This window comes from Mastacembelus armatus, chromosome 11, assembly GCF_900324485.2.
Source record: "Mastacembelus armatus chromosome 11, fMasArm1.2, whole genome shotgun sequence".
Taxonomy (NCBI): Eukaryota; Metazoa; Chordata; class Actinopteri; order Synbranchiformes; family Mastacembelidae; genus Mastacembelus; species Mastacembelus armatus.
In genome coordinates, this window is record NC_046643.1 from 9,875,038 (window position 1) to 9,893,438 (window position 18,401).

General features: G+C 41.1%; 2 protein-coding genes across 7 annotated transcripts in view; one reads left to right on the plus strand and one right to left on the minus strand.

Moving 5' to 3' along the window:
• The window catches only part of ppp1r9a (protein phosphatase 1, regulatory subunit 9A), a 44,004-nt gene extending 35,425 nt beyond the window's left edge, over positions 1–8,579 (minus strand). For 4 of the 5 annotated variants that reach the window (XM_026300086.2, XM_026300085.2, XM_026300083.2 and 1 more), the window contains exons 1-2: positions 8,221–8,579; positions 1,298–2,816 (exon numbers count right to left, since the gene is read on the minus strand). In XM_026300086.2, coding sequence (XP_026155871.1) covers positions 1,298–2,674 — 1,377 coding nt within the window. In that variant the 5' untranslated portion in view covers positions 2,675–2,816; positions 8,221–8,579. Of the gene's footprint in view, positions 1–1,297; positions 2,817–4,000; positions 4,446–8,220 lie in introns of those variants that run through there. The other variant, XM_026300082.1, reaches the window with a different exon arrangement.
• On the plus strand, positions 6,319–16,684 carry sgce (sarcoglycan, epsilon). Of its 2 annotated transcripts, XM_026300090.2 has the most exons (12): positions 6,319–6,492; positions 7,776–7,883; positions 11,151–11,273; positions 11,471–11,628; positions 12,095–12,167; positions 12,646–12,844; positions 13,292–13,454; positions 13,684–13,898; positions 14,344–14,370; positions 14,867–15,055; positions 15,430–15,473; positions 16,290–16,684. In XM_026300090.2, exons 1-12 carry the CDS (start codon positions 6,444–6,446, stop codon positions 16,304–16,306), a joined length of 1,365 nt encoding a protein of 454 aa, XP_026155875.1. In that variant the 5' UTR covers positions 6,319–6,443; the 3' UTR covers positions 16,307–16,684. The 2 variants fall into 2 exon arrangements, with proteins under 2 accessions (XP_026155875.1, XP_026155876.1); XM_026300091.2 differs by lacking the exon at positions 7,776–7,883.
• The last annotated feature ends 1,717 nt before the right edge of the window (positions 16,685–18,401 follow it).

The following is an 18,401-nucleotide window of genomic DNA, read 5'->3' on the forward strand; positions in this document are numbered from 1 at the left end:
TTTTTTTCTGTCAAGATGGGGTGCTGAGTGTACATTAATGAGAAATAAAATGAACTTTTTTGATTTTGGCAAATGGCTGCAATGACACAAAGAGTGACAAATTTAAAGGGGTCTGAATACTTTCCGTACCCACTGTAAATGGGACTAGCTTTGTAGTGCTCACATTCAGTGTAGTGAAAATAAAATTTGCTAAATAGATTGAAGAAAAACTGTTTTTTGTAATGATCAAAAATAGGATTCGCACATATCTTTCATTGGCATACAACTTTGTGTATTAAGAAAAACATAAATGATTGAACAACTTCTAATAAAAACATGATTAATTTAGAGGATTTTATATTGTTGAATAAATGTGCTTGTATTTGTGTGCATTTCCATGCACTGAAGGGGAGTCCTGAGATAAAAGAGTAGAAAAAGCAGCAAAAGGACACACACTCCTGTGGAAGGTACACAGTGAACCAACTTTCCATTATCTCCTGACAATAGGTGGGATCATTGTTTTGGTTCATTACAGCATGTTAATGGGATTTAATATGATGTTGAACCTGTGGATTGTGTGCATGAGCTCCAAATCCTTCATACATAAACCTCACTTGTTCACTCACAACTGTGTTTCACTTGTAAGTTATATCCCTCACATGTTGCTGGTATCTTAAATCACTGAAAATCTGAAAAATAAAAATACAATCGACTAATAAATTAAATAAAGAGGATTACATGTAATAGGCCAACCTATTACTACAAATGTTTACTACTATAAATATTACCATTATTGATTCTAAGTGTTAAGTATTACATAGAGAGTATATGTGACAGATTTGTGTAGACTGTAACTGTAATATCCTCATCAATTTTTTGGATAAATGGGTTTCCGATCTAAAGGATGATGGTGGAGCTGCTTGAGAAAAACAAACACAGTTTCTTGCGTGAAAGCTGTGTGGGTGTGGAACCAGCATGATTAACACATGCACAGATGTTCTGCTCATGAGCATGTCAATTTCCCAGAGGGCGATGCTTTGACCCTCAAGCTCTATGTCAACATCACTGATTTTAGATCATGTTTTAAATGATCATAAAACCTCAAAGTGTATGTGAAAACAGCAAAGCCAACTATAATGAGTTGTTCAACAGTGACTATAAATTTAAGCACATAAAACACTATCTAATAATATAATAGATCTCTGTTATTTAAACTGACTTGTGGTTATAGCAACGTAAGAGCTTTTAAGATGGATTATGTTCAATATGTTTACACAGTTTAGGTTTCTATAACAGTTCTGTACAGTGCTTGACTTACTGTGATGGGAGCAGTGCTGAAACGTATCTTCCTCTTTGGAGGGATGTCCTCTGACTTTTCTTCGGGCAAACCAGGAACCTCTGTCAGATCAGAGCCCGGGTCGTAGACAATATCCTCATCGTCACCGTACAGATCATCTTCAGGATCTGTGCAGCTTTCCCCCCAGCCCTGGTAACACGCATCCCCATCCGCATTAAAAATAACCCGCTCATTCCCAGTGTAGTCCTCATCGGGTTCTTCCAACTGGTCCTTTGGAGAGTGACAGGGCTTGTCTTCTCTTGAACCCTGCCCAATCTCCTGGCTTTCCCCAACTGGTGTGGTTGGGGTTGGTAAAGGTTCTGGAGTGGTATCTTCAAAAGCTTTATTGGAAATCACAGCATCATCAGCATGTTTTGATGCTTTGGACATGCCTACATCCTCAATATGTTTTCCTGTTTCTGAGGGTTTCTCTTCTTCTTCACAAGAACCATTGACCTGGCTTCCATTGGTGGTGACCCCAGAAAGGTATCGTCCATCTCTGCCGGCTTTAGTTTGGGTTTCCTCACCTTGTGGAACGGATTTAACCTCTGAAGCCTCTGCCACAGGACTGTGGCTCAAAAGGTCCTCAGAAGACATGGATGTGGGTAACTTCCCCCCTATCCTATTCCGGTAAGTGCCACAAATTGGAGATTGTCGGGAATCATCCTCACTGACATCACCTCCATGACGATGGAATCCATCAGGTGAGTAGAGGGTTCGTCTGCTGACTCCTCTGTACTGCACACCCTGGTTGTGGTGGTCAGCATTTTCAAAAACAGCGCTGAGTTGACTAACAGTCGGTGAGGATGCCTCTGTTCTGGAGCAAAGGGAGTCCAAGGAGTCTGTACTACCTCGATTGGACCTTGCTCCTCGCCAATCATCGAGGTGCTCATGGGAACCCCTTTTATCACGTCCATAGGGAAAGACTGGTGATTGGGACTGGTCACGTGACTGCTGCTCAAACAGCTTCCTGGTTTCAGAGAACTTCGCTCCAGCACCCCCAACCCTTTCAGCTGAAGAAGAATGCTGGAGTTTTATCACTGATCCATCAGCCTTGTTGATGAAATTGGTGGGCTTGACTAACTTTTGTGGCGAAGACTCATCCCGACCCCTGGTCTTAGATGATGCATTTTCTGAGCCCATTTGCATGAACATGTCCTTAATACGGCTGACATGGGTCCCATACTGGCGGCCTCTTGGTTGTTTCACCCGCTCTAGGTCTTTGGGCTTAGAGTCTCCATCAATACGGGGCTGGTCAAAGGCTCTCTTCAGTGCCTGAAATTCAGCCCGGTAGGCGTTGCGGTGGGGGGAGGCACTCCGGAGGCTGGTCCTCTCCCCTGAGGCCTCCGTCTTCAGCATGATGATGTCTTTGGATTGATGGGGGATGTCAGCATGGCCGTGGCCTCATTAGAACATAGAAATTAGGAGTCTAGTTTGACCTACTGCAGCGTTGCCTAATCTGATCCAGCTGACGTTATATTTCCTTTAGGCACATTAACACCTGCAGAGATAAAGAGAGGCATTATTAAGACAGAAACATTGTGCAACACTGCATGATTATCTGGTAAGTTCCAGAAAGATAACTAGTTAAACATTAACCTGTCACATATAATTAAAGTGTCACTGATCTGGAAAAGAGATTATCGTCATCTTCCAGTAACAGCATTTCAGAAACACAAGGTCCAAATGTATTGTACAGATGAAAAGTTCTTAGTACAACAGAACTTGCAGTTAACGTGTATTGGACACTGCTGGTGATGTCTATTCAGCACCGTGACACTGTTTACCTTCTCAAATCAATATTTACTGTACACATCAAGGTGAAGATGTGAGTCCTTTATGTTCAAACTGGTGCTTTACTGTAGGAAATATTGTTTTCTTCTTTTCCCTCTGAAACATCTGTGACATTTTGGCTGTTCCTACTAAATGTCAGCGATCAAGCAAAGCAGCGCATGGTACTTTAATCCTATTGAGAAAATGTTGTTGAATGCACCAAAAAAATAATAATAATAATAACACAGCTTTTTATGAACTGCAAGACTTAGCGTTTAAATGTCAATAAATGTTGAAATATGTTTTGCAGAGGGAGATCAGACCACACAATAAAAAAACATATTCATCTGGAGCACTGAGAATCCATTAATCTAAGTTGTGTTGAAAGCCACAGCCGAGACCGTATGGATGCATCATCATCATCATCAGCAGCAGCAGCAGCAGCAGCAGCAGCAGCAGCAGCAGAAACCTACATGTCCTGGTTCAATATTCATTATTCACCATGCTGGTCTCTTGCTGGTCCATGATAACACCTATGTGAAATCCGTGTGCAAAAAAAAAAAATCATCCGATTGAACTTAAAAAAAAAGCCGTGCTGCCTCGGTGGACATTGCACAGAGGAAAATAAAGTTTAGAGGCGAAAGATGAAAGATGAATTTTGAGGCTTTAATATTGTGTCAGTGGGATCAGACAAACAGGCTGAGCCGCACATCCGCCACACTGCACGCAACATCACACTTCATGTTTACCTCCTCTGACACTGCTTAACATTTATTTCATGCCTCCTCCTGACCAGGTCTCTGCATGAAACACTGACCTTTCTCGACGACTGCAAAAAGGTGAAGTTAACTGTTTACCAATAACCACCGCGTTGTTGCTTCAATGTTACAAAAACAAAAGAGTCAGACTTACATTCATGGGTCCGGCTTCATTTGACGCGTGATGTAAACAAACTGTAATCCAGAGGATAAAGGATGGATGCTCTCTTCGCACACCCTTTCCAAAATAACATAGCTATCCCACGGTCGTAAATAGTCCGGGACGGATCAGCCACTGTAGACGCGTTTGGACAAACTAGAGCCGCTACAACGCCATTGCAGGCGGTGGGAGATGCTGCCAGTCGCACAATAGGGGTGTCGGTGCTATTTGGCAGCTCTTCTCACCGAAAGCAGCTCTGTGGCAGCATTTGCAGGACAGCAGCGTCCGAAATACGTCTGCGGTGCAGCAAAGTAAACCTGCCTCGCCGCAATGATAGCCGTGGATTTGCAGATGCAAAGCCTCATGTGACAGGTGTTAAAACCTAAACTGCGGCAATGGTTTGGTCCGATAATCTGCTGCACGGAGGGGGTTTCATCGAGCTGCAGCCTGGCATAAATACCAGCACACAGCCACTGTAACTTCACTGGCTGCTTGTGGTTCACCAATGAGATCTGGGTGGGGTAAAGAGGTTTCAAGACCAGTCCGGTTGTGTGATGAGTGTCCATGGTAGGGTAATGCAAAGTGTGGTGTGAGGACCACCAGGGGACTGTGAGGAGTTTGCATGGGACCAGAGCCAGAAAATTTGGTAAAGTTTGGCTTCACTGTTCATTAATTCATTAATTATAGAGCAAAGATATTGGTTTCCATGAGTCAGACTTAATTTAGCCAGATATAATGAAATTCTATATTAAAAGTTGGTTACTGAACACACCAAACTCTGTTTCACATTGATCATGACCAAATGAAATTATTTCTAATTATTTCTATTTAATCTCTGGTCATTAATATTGTAACAATGTAAAAGACATTAAAGAAGACCAGAGTGTAGCATTTCTAGCTGGCTGGCTCACACAGACACCACCTAAAGCATGGGACTATATTCACTGTGATTAAGTTGCCACTAGAATAAAAGCTTTACAAACATCTAAATCTGTGATTATTTTAACAAACAGTCATTTTCATTTGAACGTGTTGCTTACATATTTTGTAAAAATGTACTGGAAATATAAATTAATCCAGAAAATAAAAAAAATTGTATCATAAATCACTGATATTTATAGCCAGTCTATATAGACAGTTACTGTTCTAAATGTTCAGTATTGCAGGCTCACCAACACAACTAAATCAAAATATATGAAATACAAACCCTGTGGCGTCTCCTCCATGAGACCTACACAAGTTTACACAAGTAAAAGCCTCCAGTGTTGGGAATGACTGCTGAAGTAAGAGCATTTACCATCTAACAAAACAGGCAAATTTAGGGCAATTACAGTGTAAACATACTGCAGACTACACCAAAACAGAACTGAACTGCTGTCAGTCCAAACCAGTACCCAGTTAGAAGCCTCTGGCCAAGACACTGTGTTTTCCTACTCTTCGTTTCTCTGCATCTTAGTGCATGCACAGACCTATACTGATTGTTGTGATACCTTCATAACCAATCCAAACATTGCCTATGTGAAGATGTTGCTAAGCAACCTAAAAATAATCTTAAGGGGATAAAAGGGAGGCTGAGCGCGCAGAACAGCCACGCACTGCAGAGCACAGAGGATGGATGGCATCGTGTTTATCACCACAGAGGAAGAAATGAATCCAGTTTCTGACATGAAGGTATCAAACAAGAACCATGCGGTGACCACTATCAGCATGATAGCAAGAATTAGGATGCTTTTCTGCAGGATCAAAGTACACTCTAAGTGGTGGCTGACAGCAAAGGGAGTATTTGGGGTAAATTAAGGGTCCAGCAGCCTTTCAGCAGGCCTGACTGGGAGCCAAGGGGCCAAAACATGACCATCTGTCTGGTACAACTGACTCTGTGGGGAGTCTGGACAGATTGAAGCAGACTTCTCAAACATGTCTGCACCCTCTTACAGCTGGGATCAGAAGGGCCGACCCTGGTGAGGCCATGGTGTGTGTTTAAGCAAGCTGTCTCAGTGGGTGTGTCTATCCGCTTAACTCCACATCTGGACCCAGGGCCAGCATCAACAATGAAGCAACCCACCTATTTTTAGTGAACTTTAGGAAAAGATGTATTAACATGGTTACTGGAACATGTGACCCCATGACAGGTCAGCCAAAAAGCACAGGGACATAAAATCACGCAGGCAGGCAAAATTACAATTCCCGTTATCATTTGACAGAAAGCTGTGCTGAAGGCGTGGCGCTCAGACATACACCGCTTCATGTCGCGTGTTTTGCCCATTTTCTGCGACAACAGCGTTTTTTTTCCAACCAGATGTGCAGCCAATGAGAGGTCGCGCTGTTTCCAGCGGAGGAAGCAGGCGGAGGAAGAAATGCTGCAGGATGCTGCTTATTATGGCAGGCAAACTCACTGGCGATTAGATAAAACACCCGCTTTCATGTGAGATCCAAGAGGATGATACACACCATGCCCGCTGCAGCTGTCGCGGTATGGCTCGGCACGGGTACGTATCGATTAAACTCAGGCAATGTTGGGTTTTTTTTTTGTTGTTGTTTTTTTTTTTGACGCGTAGGCTTTTGAAGGGCTGTCCATGCTAGTTAGCAAGCTAGCTAGTTAGCCTGCTGCTGTTTAGCTTCTCATTTTTTCCAAGAGGCAGAGGAGGAGACGTGGAAAAAAAAAACATGGCTAACAAGAGAAAACTACACGGGTGGGGTGCTTAGACAGCCAACCTAATACACACACACACACACATATATATATATATATATATACTCACGTATAAAACAGTCACATATGCGTTGTTTTGCTAGTTCTTGCCGTTCATTCAGTTTTAATTACCTTTGGGAAGAAGCTTAATTCTGTATCGTTGACCCAAGGTGTGTTATGAACGTCTAATTAAGTACTTAATGCAGTTTTAGCAGCTCACGTTACTCTTAATTACACCTGGGGAATAGATAATATACTGCTGCATTATTTATAACGTGTCCTCACAGTAACATCATATTTGTGGTAGCTGCTTTTCATGCAGTACTGCCGTTTCGTTACACACATCTCAAACTAATGCAGTAAATCCTTCCTCCATGAAGTCTCTAATGCTCTTTTAATGTTTCTGTTACCCACCATGCACCAAGCCACAAGTCTTGGTGTAATTGTACGGACTCAAACCTCAGATTTTGACACCCACACTATAAAAATTCAGGATCTAAGTTAAAAAATTAAATAAATCAGCCTAATACTTACTGAAAAATGTCTTATAGCCAAGGAGATATGTGTTGTTTTACATCACCACCAGTCCAAAACTCAAAGTTAGTCAGTAAATCATATATGACAAAAAAAAGAAAGCATTAATTACTGCAGTTTTAGTTTTATCCTAAGCAGGCTAGACTACTGCAGTGATGTACAGGTCTCTAAAAAAATGAGACTCATTACTCCCTGGTCAATCAATCCGAACCATGCAAACGTCTGGTGCAGGTTTCATACTGTCCCCAAGGACAAAAGTTTAATTTCAAAGTTTTAAGTTAAACTTGGAAGTGTTTATTTCAATCTCACTGCAGTATAACAGCACTTTATTTTTTAAAACTATTATCCTGTTTGTTGTTTTAATTCATTTTAGTTATTATTGTCCTCTGTTCAACTTCACAAAGGTAAGATTTACAGTAGGACAGGTAGGTTATCAGACTGCATTAATTGTAGGTTGGGGTAGAAACTGGGAACCGAGTAAATAGTCCAGGCTGCCACTGAAATACACTCTTGTTCCATTCATACTTTTATTCATTGATCCACTAGTCTACATTGTGCATGCCTATGATGCCAAAAACATCGCTTTGCATGAGAGAAATGTCCACATGGAGCGATCCATGGGCTTGAAGCTGAGAACAGCCTTGTACAGAGATGGTGAGTGTGTGTGTGTGTGTGTGTTGACCTGCTATGCCCTCCCCATTGTCATAACAGTGACACATTCAGCTGGCTCTGCATTAATACTGACATCACTGTTTTCAATTGTCAGCTGTCCCACAGACTTGGCACTTACTTTTGCAGCAATGGCAGCGTAATCTAAATTCTTACTAAACCTTGGCCTTGACTGGATTAGAACTTATCCTAAATCATTAATTATGACTCAAAGCTCTGTTTCCTTCTATGTAACATGGTAATTTTGCTTTGCGGCTCTGATTCTGTGGATGATACAGAACTTTTCAACAATCATATTAGGCAAACGAGTGATTCAGCTTACCTTTGAAGTGAAAGTCGAAACAAGCTGCCCGTTTCTTGTCCACTCTTAGCCATCGCCGTCTGTTTGTGACACCAACTACTTTCACTTCCAGGTCTGTGTTTAGAAAGAGGCTCAAACTTATCACGGGAAGAATAGCAAACAGTAGAAGTCCTTGTTGTCTGTGCTTCTGCGCTAAACACCAAAGAAGCACATGCATTCCTCCTGACCCAAAGCTGATCCAACAAAACTAAAGGACATTCCTCCCAATTGTCTCTCCATCACCTAACTAGAGGCCTCAGCTAACCGCAGCCAACAGAGGGACAAAGGTGGTTTATTCTCTCTGCATTGCTAATGGAATTTTTAACTAAGGCATCACTCATGAGACTTCAGCCAGTTTGAGGCTGGCCCAGAAAATCATAAAATCTAGTTATCCATTTCTACCACCCCCAGGGACTGTTAGTGATCTAGTGTGGCACTTATTCATGGTGGCAGTTAAAGAAATGTTGTGAATGACAATGTGCAAATTAAGGAGAATACATGAATTATAATGTGTGTTTGTGTGTGTCAGCTCAATTAATAGGAAAGTGTCGCTGTTGTGTGAAGTAATATGCACTTGTGTGTCTGTACATTTTTCTTGCTGCAGGAGTTGGTTAGCCTGCAGGGGATAGTTTAGTATTAACCTTTAATTGGTGATGTATTATGTTCATCATCTGGAGAAGGCTTGGCAGAAACTCAGGCTGCTACAAATAAGCAGATCTGACGCTATTAGCAGATCCTGAGTGTAACTTAGCCACTGAGCTCTGCTTACATTGGCTGCTCTCTAAATGGAAGTGACTGCAATCAACAGTGAGGGTGAAACACAGTACAATGGGAACCTGTAAACTTGTTAAATCAGAGCTTCAATACATCTCAAATCCCATAGGTCATTTCCTATTCCTCAGACCATTAGGGAAGAGCAGGCCATATGGGCTCACTTCTATATTCTTATTTCAGGACCTGTGACAATTGGTAACACCACAAGCAGTTGGTTTGTGAGTGGAAAAGAAAGCTGGACGATACTGAAAAATACTGACACTACAATATTTTTTCTGTGATAATGTACGCTTCAGTTTTCCGACACCGCTCCCTGTGGACGGCTTGTGGTCACCTGCACTGTGTACAGTGACTGCGTTCACCAGGAATGCCTGCTGTGGTCTTTTACGTCTTCTGTAAAGTAGGTTTTCAGGCCATAATTTGCCTACTTGACATCATCAGAGGTGAGAGAAGAATCGAGGTAATAAAATCCAAGTGTGCACATTCAGGGTGCAATTTGAGGATCAACCAAAGCCATCATCGAGGGCACCACTGGTGTGCTGAAACTGAATGAGTTTTTATTCTTGGTCTCAGAATAACCTAGATCCTAATGTCATGGGTGCAGTAGTAGCAGCAAGAAGATGTGTGTAGATTAGTCATGCACAGGTGGTTCCCTCAGTCTGTCCTTGGAAAGAGATGTGGTTAATTTAACCTCAGTTTCTATAAGCGACACCACATCCAGGGCCTGCTAAATGCTATTGATTGTATGTAGCTGTGACCAAGCCCTCAGGGACAGAGGACACATGTTCACTTCAGCATCTCCGTTTATGGCTACAGATGGAGCCCAGTTTAACCAACATATGGGACTATTTTCTATCTTTACCAACAGCTCATCAGTGTACTTACACTGCATTTAGGCAGTTTGGCTTTGTAGAGGTGTCACCTTATCTTTTTTAACCCCATCGTGCACCCTGGTATTAGATAATACTTAACAACCAAGGATCACATACTCTCTTCCTCTTTCATGGACATGGATTAAAATGTAAATCTTGCTCTATTACTCCATTCAGCAGAGACTCTCTTTTGGAATCAGCTTCTGTTAAAGGAGAGGGCTTAGAGTTTGAGAAGTAGGGAAACCCTTCATTTTAAGACTCTTGACATTGATGTAGAACATGTCGGTTTCATGCTAATGAGAAGATGAAGCATGAGATAAAAAAAAAATAATGGTGGGAATAAGCAGAATTTTGCAGTGGGAAGGCACATACACATAAACAGCTTTCGCAGGGAACCTTCTACTCTGGCAACTTAATGCATCTGGAGTTGTGTGTCTGCAGGCAAGAACAGTTCACACTCGTTCTCTCGTTCTCGTTCTCTCCCTCTCCAGCATTTCATAGCATGCCACTTTTTCCTCCCTCTCTTGCTCTTTTCCCCACTACGCCTTCCCTTCCTCCTTGTATATTCAGTCTCCCATGGTGATTAAAAATGGAGTGCCCACCCACTGTGAAAGAGAGAGAAAAGAAAAAGCGAGAAGAAAAATGCCGTGCAAAAATGCTGAGAGCTTGAAAGAAGACGAGAGGGTGAAATAGTGAATGATGCAAAAAGAGGGAGAGAGCCGGCTAAATCACCCCCATTGTTACATTGTGTAAACTCTTGTTAAGGGCCTGCCATTTTCTGAGCAGTGCCCTTCACAAATAAGGACTAAATGTTTGTGTTTGAAATGGAGTGCGTCTAAATAGAGAGCGTCGTAGAGATAGAGTGGGAGGAGGGCATGAAAACAGTTCAGGTCTGAATGACTCATTACTGCTGCTTTTGCCCACAGTCCCTCAGCTCCTTGCCATGGAAATTCATTGGTTTGTATAAAAAAAAAAAAAGCATAGCGTTTCCATCAGCTAACAATTTGAGCTTTTTCCTCGTGTGAAGCTAATGCTTTTACCGCCCCTTGTCAAACACTGGATTTCTCAAAATGCAGGTTAATGAATAGGAGTAGCCATTATATAACATTTTCTTTAGTAGTTTTCACCTGTATTAATACTTTCTGCTCTTTTTTTTTAATTTAGTGCTGCTGGCAAGTCACTGGTGATGAATAACACAGGCATACAAGCATAAGGAAATGTTCAGCTCTACCTAATTTTCTCTTTGTTTGAAACCTGTTTTCTTAGTTGTCACCATCTTGTCGAGGTCACATGCAGACCGTAACGTCTATCCATCGGCAGGAGTGCTGTTCGTCCATGTTTTGGAAAGAGAGTACTTCAAAGGAGAGTTTCCTCCATACCCCAAATCAGGTACAATCTCTATATTGCCCCCATTTTATATAGTTGCATGTTCATTTAACGAACAGGCACCATAATACATTCTCATCATGTCTCACAAGAAACTGCTTAGAAAATGCTGAGATGCTGTTGGCAAAACGTTCAGAATTCAGCTAATGGGTCTAAAAGTACATTACTGGGCACACTCCATTAAATGGCTATGCCTGCAGGTGATGCCAGCAATGACCCAATCACATTCAACACCAACCTGATGGGCTACCCTGACAGGCCAGGCTGGCTGCGCTACATCCAGAGGACACCGCACAGCGACGGTGTGCTCTATGGTTCCCCCACTGCGGAGCATGTTGGGAAACCCACCGTCATAGAGGTGGGTGGTTGGACCACCATCACAATAAAATGAGTAGACAAAGTATTTTGTGTTGCCACTTTGTTGTTTTTTGTGCTAAAACAAATTGAAGGCAATGAATTAACAGTGAGTTCAGTCATTTAAAAAGAAGTCAATAATATACATAAGCTTACATAAAGGTAATAGGGTAGTAACGCATTTTACTGAGCCCAGCTGATTTGTATGCATGGAGTAGTAGCATGGTGCAATTTTACGCTGTGAGTCTTCAGACTTAAATTCCATTATGCTTTTATACGCTTTCTTTGTTCCCCATAAGCTACTGTAGAAATTCTTTTCCCCAAAGGCTAAATGTCCCCAGCAGGATACATGTGCCTGTATATGTTGTATCAGAACCATTGTAGTATATCTAGCTCAGCCTTGTCAAAGGGGCTGCTGCCATATAAGCTGCACTGATCTGGGCTTAAAGTTTCACCCTTGTGTGTTGCAGATTACTGCCTATAACAGACGCACTTTTGAGACGGCAAGGCACAACTTGGTCATAAACATCATGGCCACAGAAGGTAAGAGGCACCAGTATGAAGCTTAGCATAGAGAGAGATCAGACTGTGCAATTTCTGTGATTAAATCCTGAGGGAACTTTCAGTACTTGAATTGGACTTCCATTTATGCATCTGGGTGTTTGTGTGGTGGTTTTTGTCCTGTCATGGTACATACAGTGCAGTATGAAATGAGTCGGGTAAACGCTCAGCAGATGTTTGTGTTGTTGACATGACATCACTCAACCTTTGCTGTGATCTCATTTGACATCTGGCCACAGAGGGAGGCCAAGTCATAACAGAGCGGCGTTAGACAGGTGAAATCACGATGCATCAGTAATGAAGTAATAATGATGTCTTAGAGCATCACTGCATCTCTTCCCTTTTCTCAGGGTTATGGATTCTGGATTCTGGTCTACCTTTTTAGCTCCCCTTCTGTCTTCTTTCCCATTTAATGTTACTGCTTTTTATCTAATGCTCTTTTCTTCCACCCGATGTGCAGAGTTCCCCCTGCCTTACCAGGCAGAGTTTTACATCAAAAACATGAATGTGGAGGAGATGCTGGCCAGCGAGGTCCTGGGGGACTTCCTGGGAGCTGTGAAGAACGTATGGCAGCCTGAGCGTCTCAATGCTATCAACATCACCTCAGCACTGGACCGTGGTGGCCGTGTGCCCCTGCCCATCAATAACCTCAAAGAAGGGTGAGAATTTCTGAAGTTGGACTGACCTTTGTAGTCATTTTATAAAGTTCTAACTACTTTGGGTTCTTTTCACATACATACATTTTCTATTTAAAAATGTAGTGTTGTGATTTACATAAAACTAAGAGGTCTAACGCTCTTAAAGGTTCTTTCAATCAAACAAAGTGCATATATTTTGAGCCCACTCATGCCATGCTGACATTAAATGGGGCCTTGGGGATCCTCAGCTCACTGTATTTAGATGAGTACACTTAGCAGAAACTGTCAGCTGGTTTAGTTCAGAAGTGAATAGCCAATATGAAATGCTGTTGTGCATCAAAGACTCACGCTGACGCTGTGGAAGATGAAAGCGTCGAGATGATCAGTCAGTGCTCAAGCCTCAGCATAAACTTGTAAAATGAGGAGCCATCTTCTCTTCTTCTGTCATGCACTGTCTCCTCTCCCTAGAGTGTATGTGATGGTTGGTGCTGATGTTCCCTTCTCGTCGTGCCTGCGGGAGGTGGAAAGCCCACATAACCAGCTGCGGTGCAGTCAGGAGATGGAGCCTGTCATCAGCTGCGACAAGAAGTTCAGAGCTCAGTTTCACATCGACTGGTGTAAAATTTCTCTGGTGAGCATCCTCCCATACAGATTCACCTGGATTAGAAAGTTACAGATTTTTAATGCTGAGAGAAAATGGGAAACATCACAGAACTCTTGCTACCTATAAGTATTGTTTTTGACAATATACACAATGAATGCACATTGTACTTAACTACAATCACAAGACAACGTTTTCAGTGTAGACAACCCGCTGATTCATTTATAAATGCTCAATTAACTCTTGCTTATTTCTTTAGGTTGACATCAATAAAGTAGTACCAGTCTACATTACCCGTCCTGACCCAGGCACAGGGATCCTGCCTGAATTCGGGGAATACAACCCTCCCTCTGAGTCTCTGAAGAGCCGCAACTACTTTTCTGACTTCCTGATCACACTGGCTGTTCCCTCCGCCGTGGCACTAGTCCTCTTCTTCATCCTCGGCTACACTATGTGCTGCCGACGGGAAGGGGTGTAAGTGTGCTTGGTCTTATATTTTTATGCACCAACAAACAATTGAGGAAAGCAGCCGCAGCAGTGTTATTAAATCAAATGAGAGACAAAAAGGATAGTGCAGGGCAGTTATTGGAAATCTGGATTGGAATCGCAGCTTGTCATACCATCCAGTCCATGTATATTAAGTTACCCATACATTTCTGTCACAGTTTTGTTTTATTAAATTTGTGTGTCTTGGTGTTTTGAAGCCATGACCTTGATGATCATTCATCCGTGATAAAGCCTTTCATCATTCTCAAATCATTTACAGGCTGGGAGAGATGTGCCCCCTCGTTCATTCAGTGTTCCGCACCCCACAACCCATCCTCACTGTCTTTACACAACAGTCCATTCACTTGTGTGTAGATGTCTCTTTTAACTATTAATATTAGTATTTAATTCATCCATTTTGTTTTGTTTCTAGGGAAAAAAGAAACATGCAAACACCAGAGTAAGTGTTTTACCTCTCCTGTGTTTTTCTTTTTTTTATGTTTCTGTCCCCTCCCCCCTCTCTTTTTGTTTTGCAGTTTTGTCATACAGCATATGTTGTCATTGACGGCTTTCCCATAACCATTCACATGCCCATGTCTGTGTTGACATTCATTCATCCAATGGGCTGCTCCAAAATGTAATCACAAGATAAAGGGGAGTTTTGCTATTAGCAGTAACAAATTGCTCACAGTTGTCTTGTGAAGATTAAGAACGTATTTTGGACCTTAAATCTGACAAATAAAGGACATCACAGCGATAGGTGAGGGTGGATGTTATATTTCTGTTGTGCATGCATGAAGCAGGGCGTGCAGAGCTCACCATAGCTAACAGAAACTGCTGCTATAATTTTTAATTGTCTTTCGGTAGATAAGGCATTGCACAGGAGATGAGACAAACTAACCAGACATGACAACATCGCAGGCTCATGTTAACTTCACTACCTCTCCCCTCGTCAGCATCCAGCTTGTTCACCACAGCTCCATTCAGAAGTCCACCAAGGAGCTCCGTAGCATGTCCAAGAACCGAGAGATCTCCTGGCCGCTCTCCACGTTGCCCGTCTTCAATCCAGTCAGCGGTGAGGTGGTGCCACCCCTCCACCCCGACAACTACGAGACCACCAGCATGCCGCTAATGCAAACACAAACGTGAGTTAAGGGATTTGGCAGTGGGGGAAAAAAAGCACATGCAGTGACATTCACAACCTCATTTGTGCGCACATAAAATCCACATGGTCATTAGCAGGCTTCTTATATGGAGGAAATGTAAGTCAAAACAATAACATTACTGTTTAATCTTGTTTTCAGCACTTTCTAACCTTTCTATGTTTACGGCTAAAGCTGTAGAAAGCAAGTCGGCCCTTGGAAAGAGATTTAAGAGGTTCAAGCCGTCCCATGATTTTTACTAATTGGCTTGAAAGTAAAAATATTCAAATATGAGTACAGCAAACTTTCACATGACACTAAAGGTTCTTATATGTGAATGTCTGTTCACCATAATATCACTCTGTTTATGATTCCAGGAATCTGCAAAACCAGATTACAATACCACAACAAAGGCCATCAGGTTAGTATTAGCGCTTTACTCTAGATGCATGGATAATTTGTGATGTGTATTTTTGAATTCCTTTGCTAAAAAACTTCCACATGCTTGAGTTACATACAGCAGTACATGTCAGAACACAATTCAGGTAATCCAGGAGAACTTTAAAACAGCAGCCTGTGGCATAAAGTCTGTATATCGATGAATATGGGTCATTCTAAAGTGCTCTCGCTTCATGTTGTCATAAATATAAATGCCTACTATTTCCTAATGTTCATTCCAACATCTAGTTCAGTATAGCACATCTGCCTGCAGGTCTGTGCACATTAGCTTCACAGTAGTATGATGTAGTAATTGTTGTACATTGCTTCAACAAAAATTGTCTTCATAGTCACAGTGTTGTTTTCTTTAATGTCTGAATCACTGTGAAACTACAAGCATTCAGACAGTTTCAGCTGGACACATTATTGAGAGTAAATCATTGTGCTGTGGCTCCACAAGTAATCAAACACGAGAGCTCGACTCGTTTAATGGTGTCGCCACCTATGCATGAAAAGACAACCAATTCTAGTGCGGTGTGTGAGCACCCTCTTGTGTGCATGGTGATCAGCTGCATGGTGCACTAACCAGCTGCTCTCTCCATTTACTGCTAACAAAGGAGATAATTATGTCATGTCAACATTTCGAAGGCTGGAGGTAGGTACCTCAGTCTGTTTGAATTAATGTAGAGATAACTCACACTAATTTGGGGGAGTTTTTTTTTTTAAATCTAATCTGTTCCTCTTAAGAGGTATATTAAAACTCAGTAGTTTTATATGTATAATATTTGTCGTGTTCTAGGTAAATGGTATTCCTGAGGAGAGGAAGGTGGCCGAAGCACTGAATTTGTGACCCGAAACACAACAGTGTTGGAGACGACTGTTTTCCTATTAGTTTTTCTAACATTTGTGCCAATCTGCATGCCTCCGAAGTGTCTTTATGATGTTTTACCATCTGTACTGTGTGCACTTACACCTTGAACAATAAACATGAGAACAGAAAAGCTTAGCTAATAATAATAATAAAGATACATTACAGTATTTTAGAATATGTGTGTAAATGTTAAAACTATGATGTTTGTATTTCTAAATGCTTTGCACAATAGAGCAAAAGGGAGTTTTGCATTGAAAAGTTTTTGTTGTCATGTGTTACTATATGTAATGTGTTACATGATAACAATAAATTCTTCCAAAACATTTGTTTTTACTCTAGGTACCTTTATCCCAAATATTGGCACTAGTCATGAATGAATAATAGGGGGGGGGGGTTTGTCTATAAGCCAAAACAGCACATTTTATGAAGTTATTAACAACAGAATAAAGGCATTTATAAATAAGGATACATTTCACATCTTGTAAGACATCACAAAAAAATGTATATATAACATATTTCAAAGAGGCCCTGCACAAAAGGTATCAATAGTTGTTGCTTTTACATGACCAAAGATCTATTAAGGCCTGAAACAATTACCAAATGTACAGTATAGCTGTTAAATCGGTAGTAGACAAAACAAAATGGTAAACTTTCCACAGCAAAGAAAACTGCAACATGGAATTGCCATTCTCAATCTACAAAATGAGGTGATGATTGGTTATAGAAATTACAAATATACTTGGCTCTTACTCAGTTTGAAAATGCAACCCGAACTGTACAATAGCAGAGAAATGAATGACAAGCCTCAAAAGCTCTAGACAATGTGCTCCAAAAAAAAAAAAAAAAAATCTTTCTGGACCCATGTTTTTCTTTAAAATATATATAACGTGTAAAAAACAACTGACACACACATTTTACTACCCCTGCGTAGAAAATCTCAAGTTGGATCTTACAATATTATAATTTTTATCTGCCAAACAACCTTGACAAAACATCTGACATATTCAACATAATGTGCCAAAAGTGCAGAAGGTATCTGCGCTAGTTAAACTTTAAATGTTCTATTTCATTTGAAAAGAAAAATACAGGTCCTTAAGGAAAAGTGCAAATCTCTCTTAACGTCAACGTTAGTCAACTGAAAAAAATAAATATTTTGTTGTCTCGATGTCTCCTTAGCTCAATCAGTGCATTACCAAGTAGTTGTTTTAAAGTTTTGTTGTGGCCCTCACAAAGGGACTAAGAATGGAAAGATTGTGTTCACAGGCCGCATGACAGATTTGAACAAGCAGATCTGAAGAGAATTGTACACATAGAGTAAGCCAATGAGAAAAGCTGAAGTCTAAGAAATCACATACTCACTCATTCACTCCTCAAAAAGCTAACTGGCTGTGACAGCACAGGGTGGGTGTATTATACAATATTATGTGCAACCCATCATTTTCCACCAGAGCTCTGGGGCATGTTTGACCAGCACTGAAAGGATATAAAGACTGACTATAAATACTGCTGAAGCACGGCAGAATAAAACAAGCCTCACTATATCATACAAATATACACAGACTTTGAAGTTAACCACTAACAGGACAGATGGAGTAGACCGGAAAGGCTCAACCTGTCTCTGTGGCTGGGATGAGTATAAAAACAATTCAATAATTCACCAATAGCAGTCATGGGCGCAAAGTACAAATAAACAAAGCCAAAAAAAAAAAAAAAAAAAGTATAAAATATAAGCTTAATTTAAATCATTAAATACTGTACATATCACAGAATTTCAAAGCTACAGCAGGTGACCACAGTGCCTTTCAGCACAAGGCAAACATGTCTAAAATTACTCGAAACATTAGCAAAAACATGTTGAGGGATAGTCCACCATTTTAACAATTGCACTCCCAATGTTTGTTTTCTTTTCGAGCTGAGTTTTTTGATCACCCAAACCAGTTGTTGGTCCATATTTTGCATATTTAGATATCTAATGCTATTTTTAAAATCACCAGGAATACTGTCCAATGTAATGTTGATAATAAAATGCAGCAGAATCGA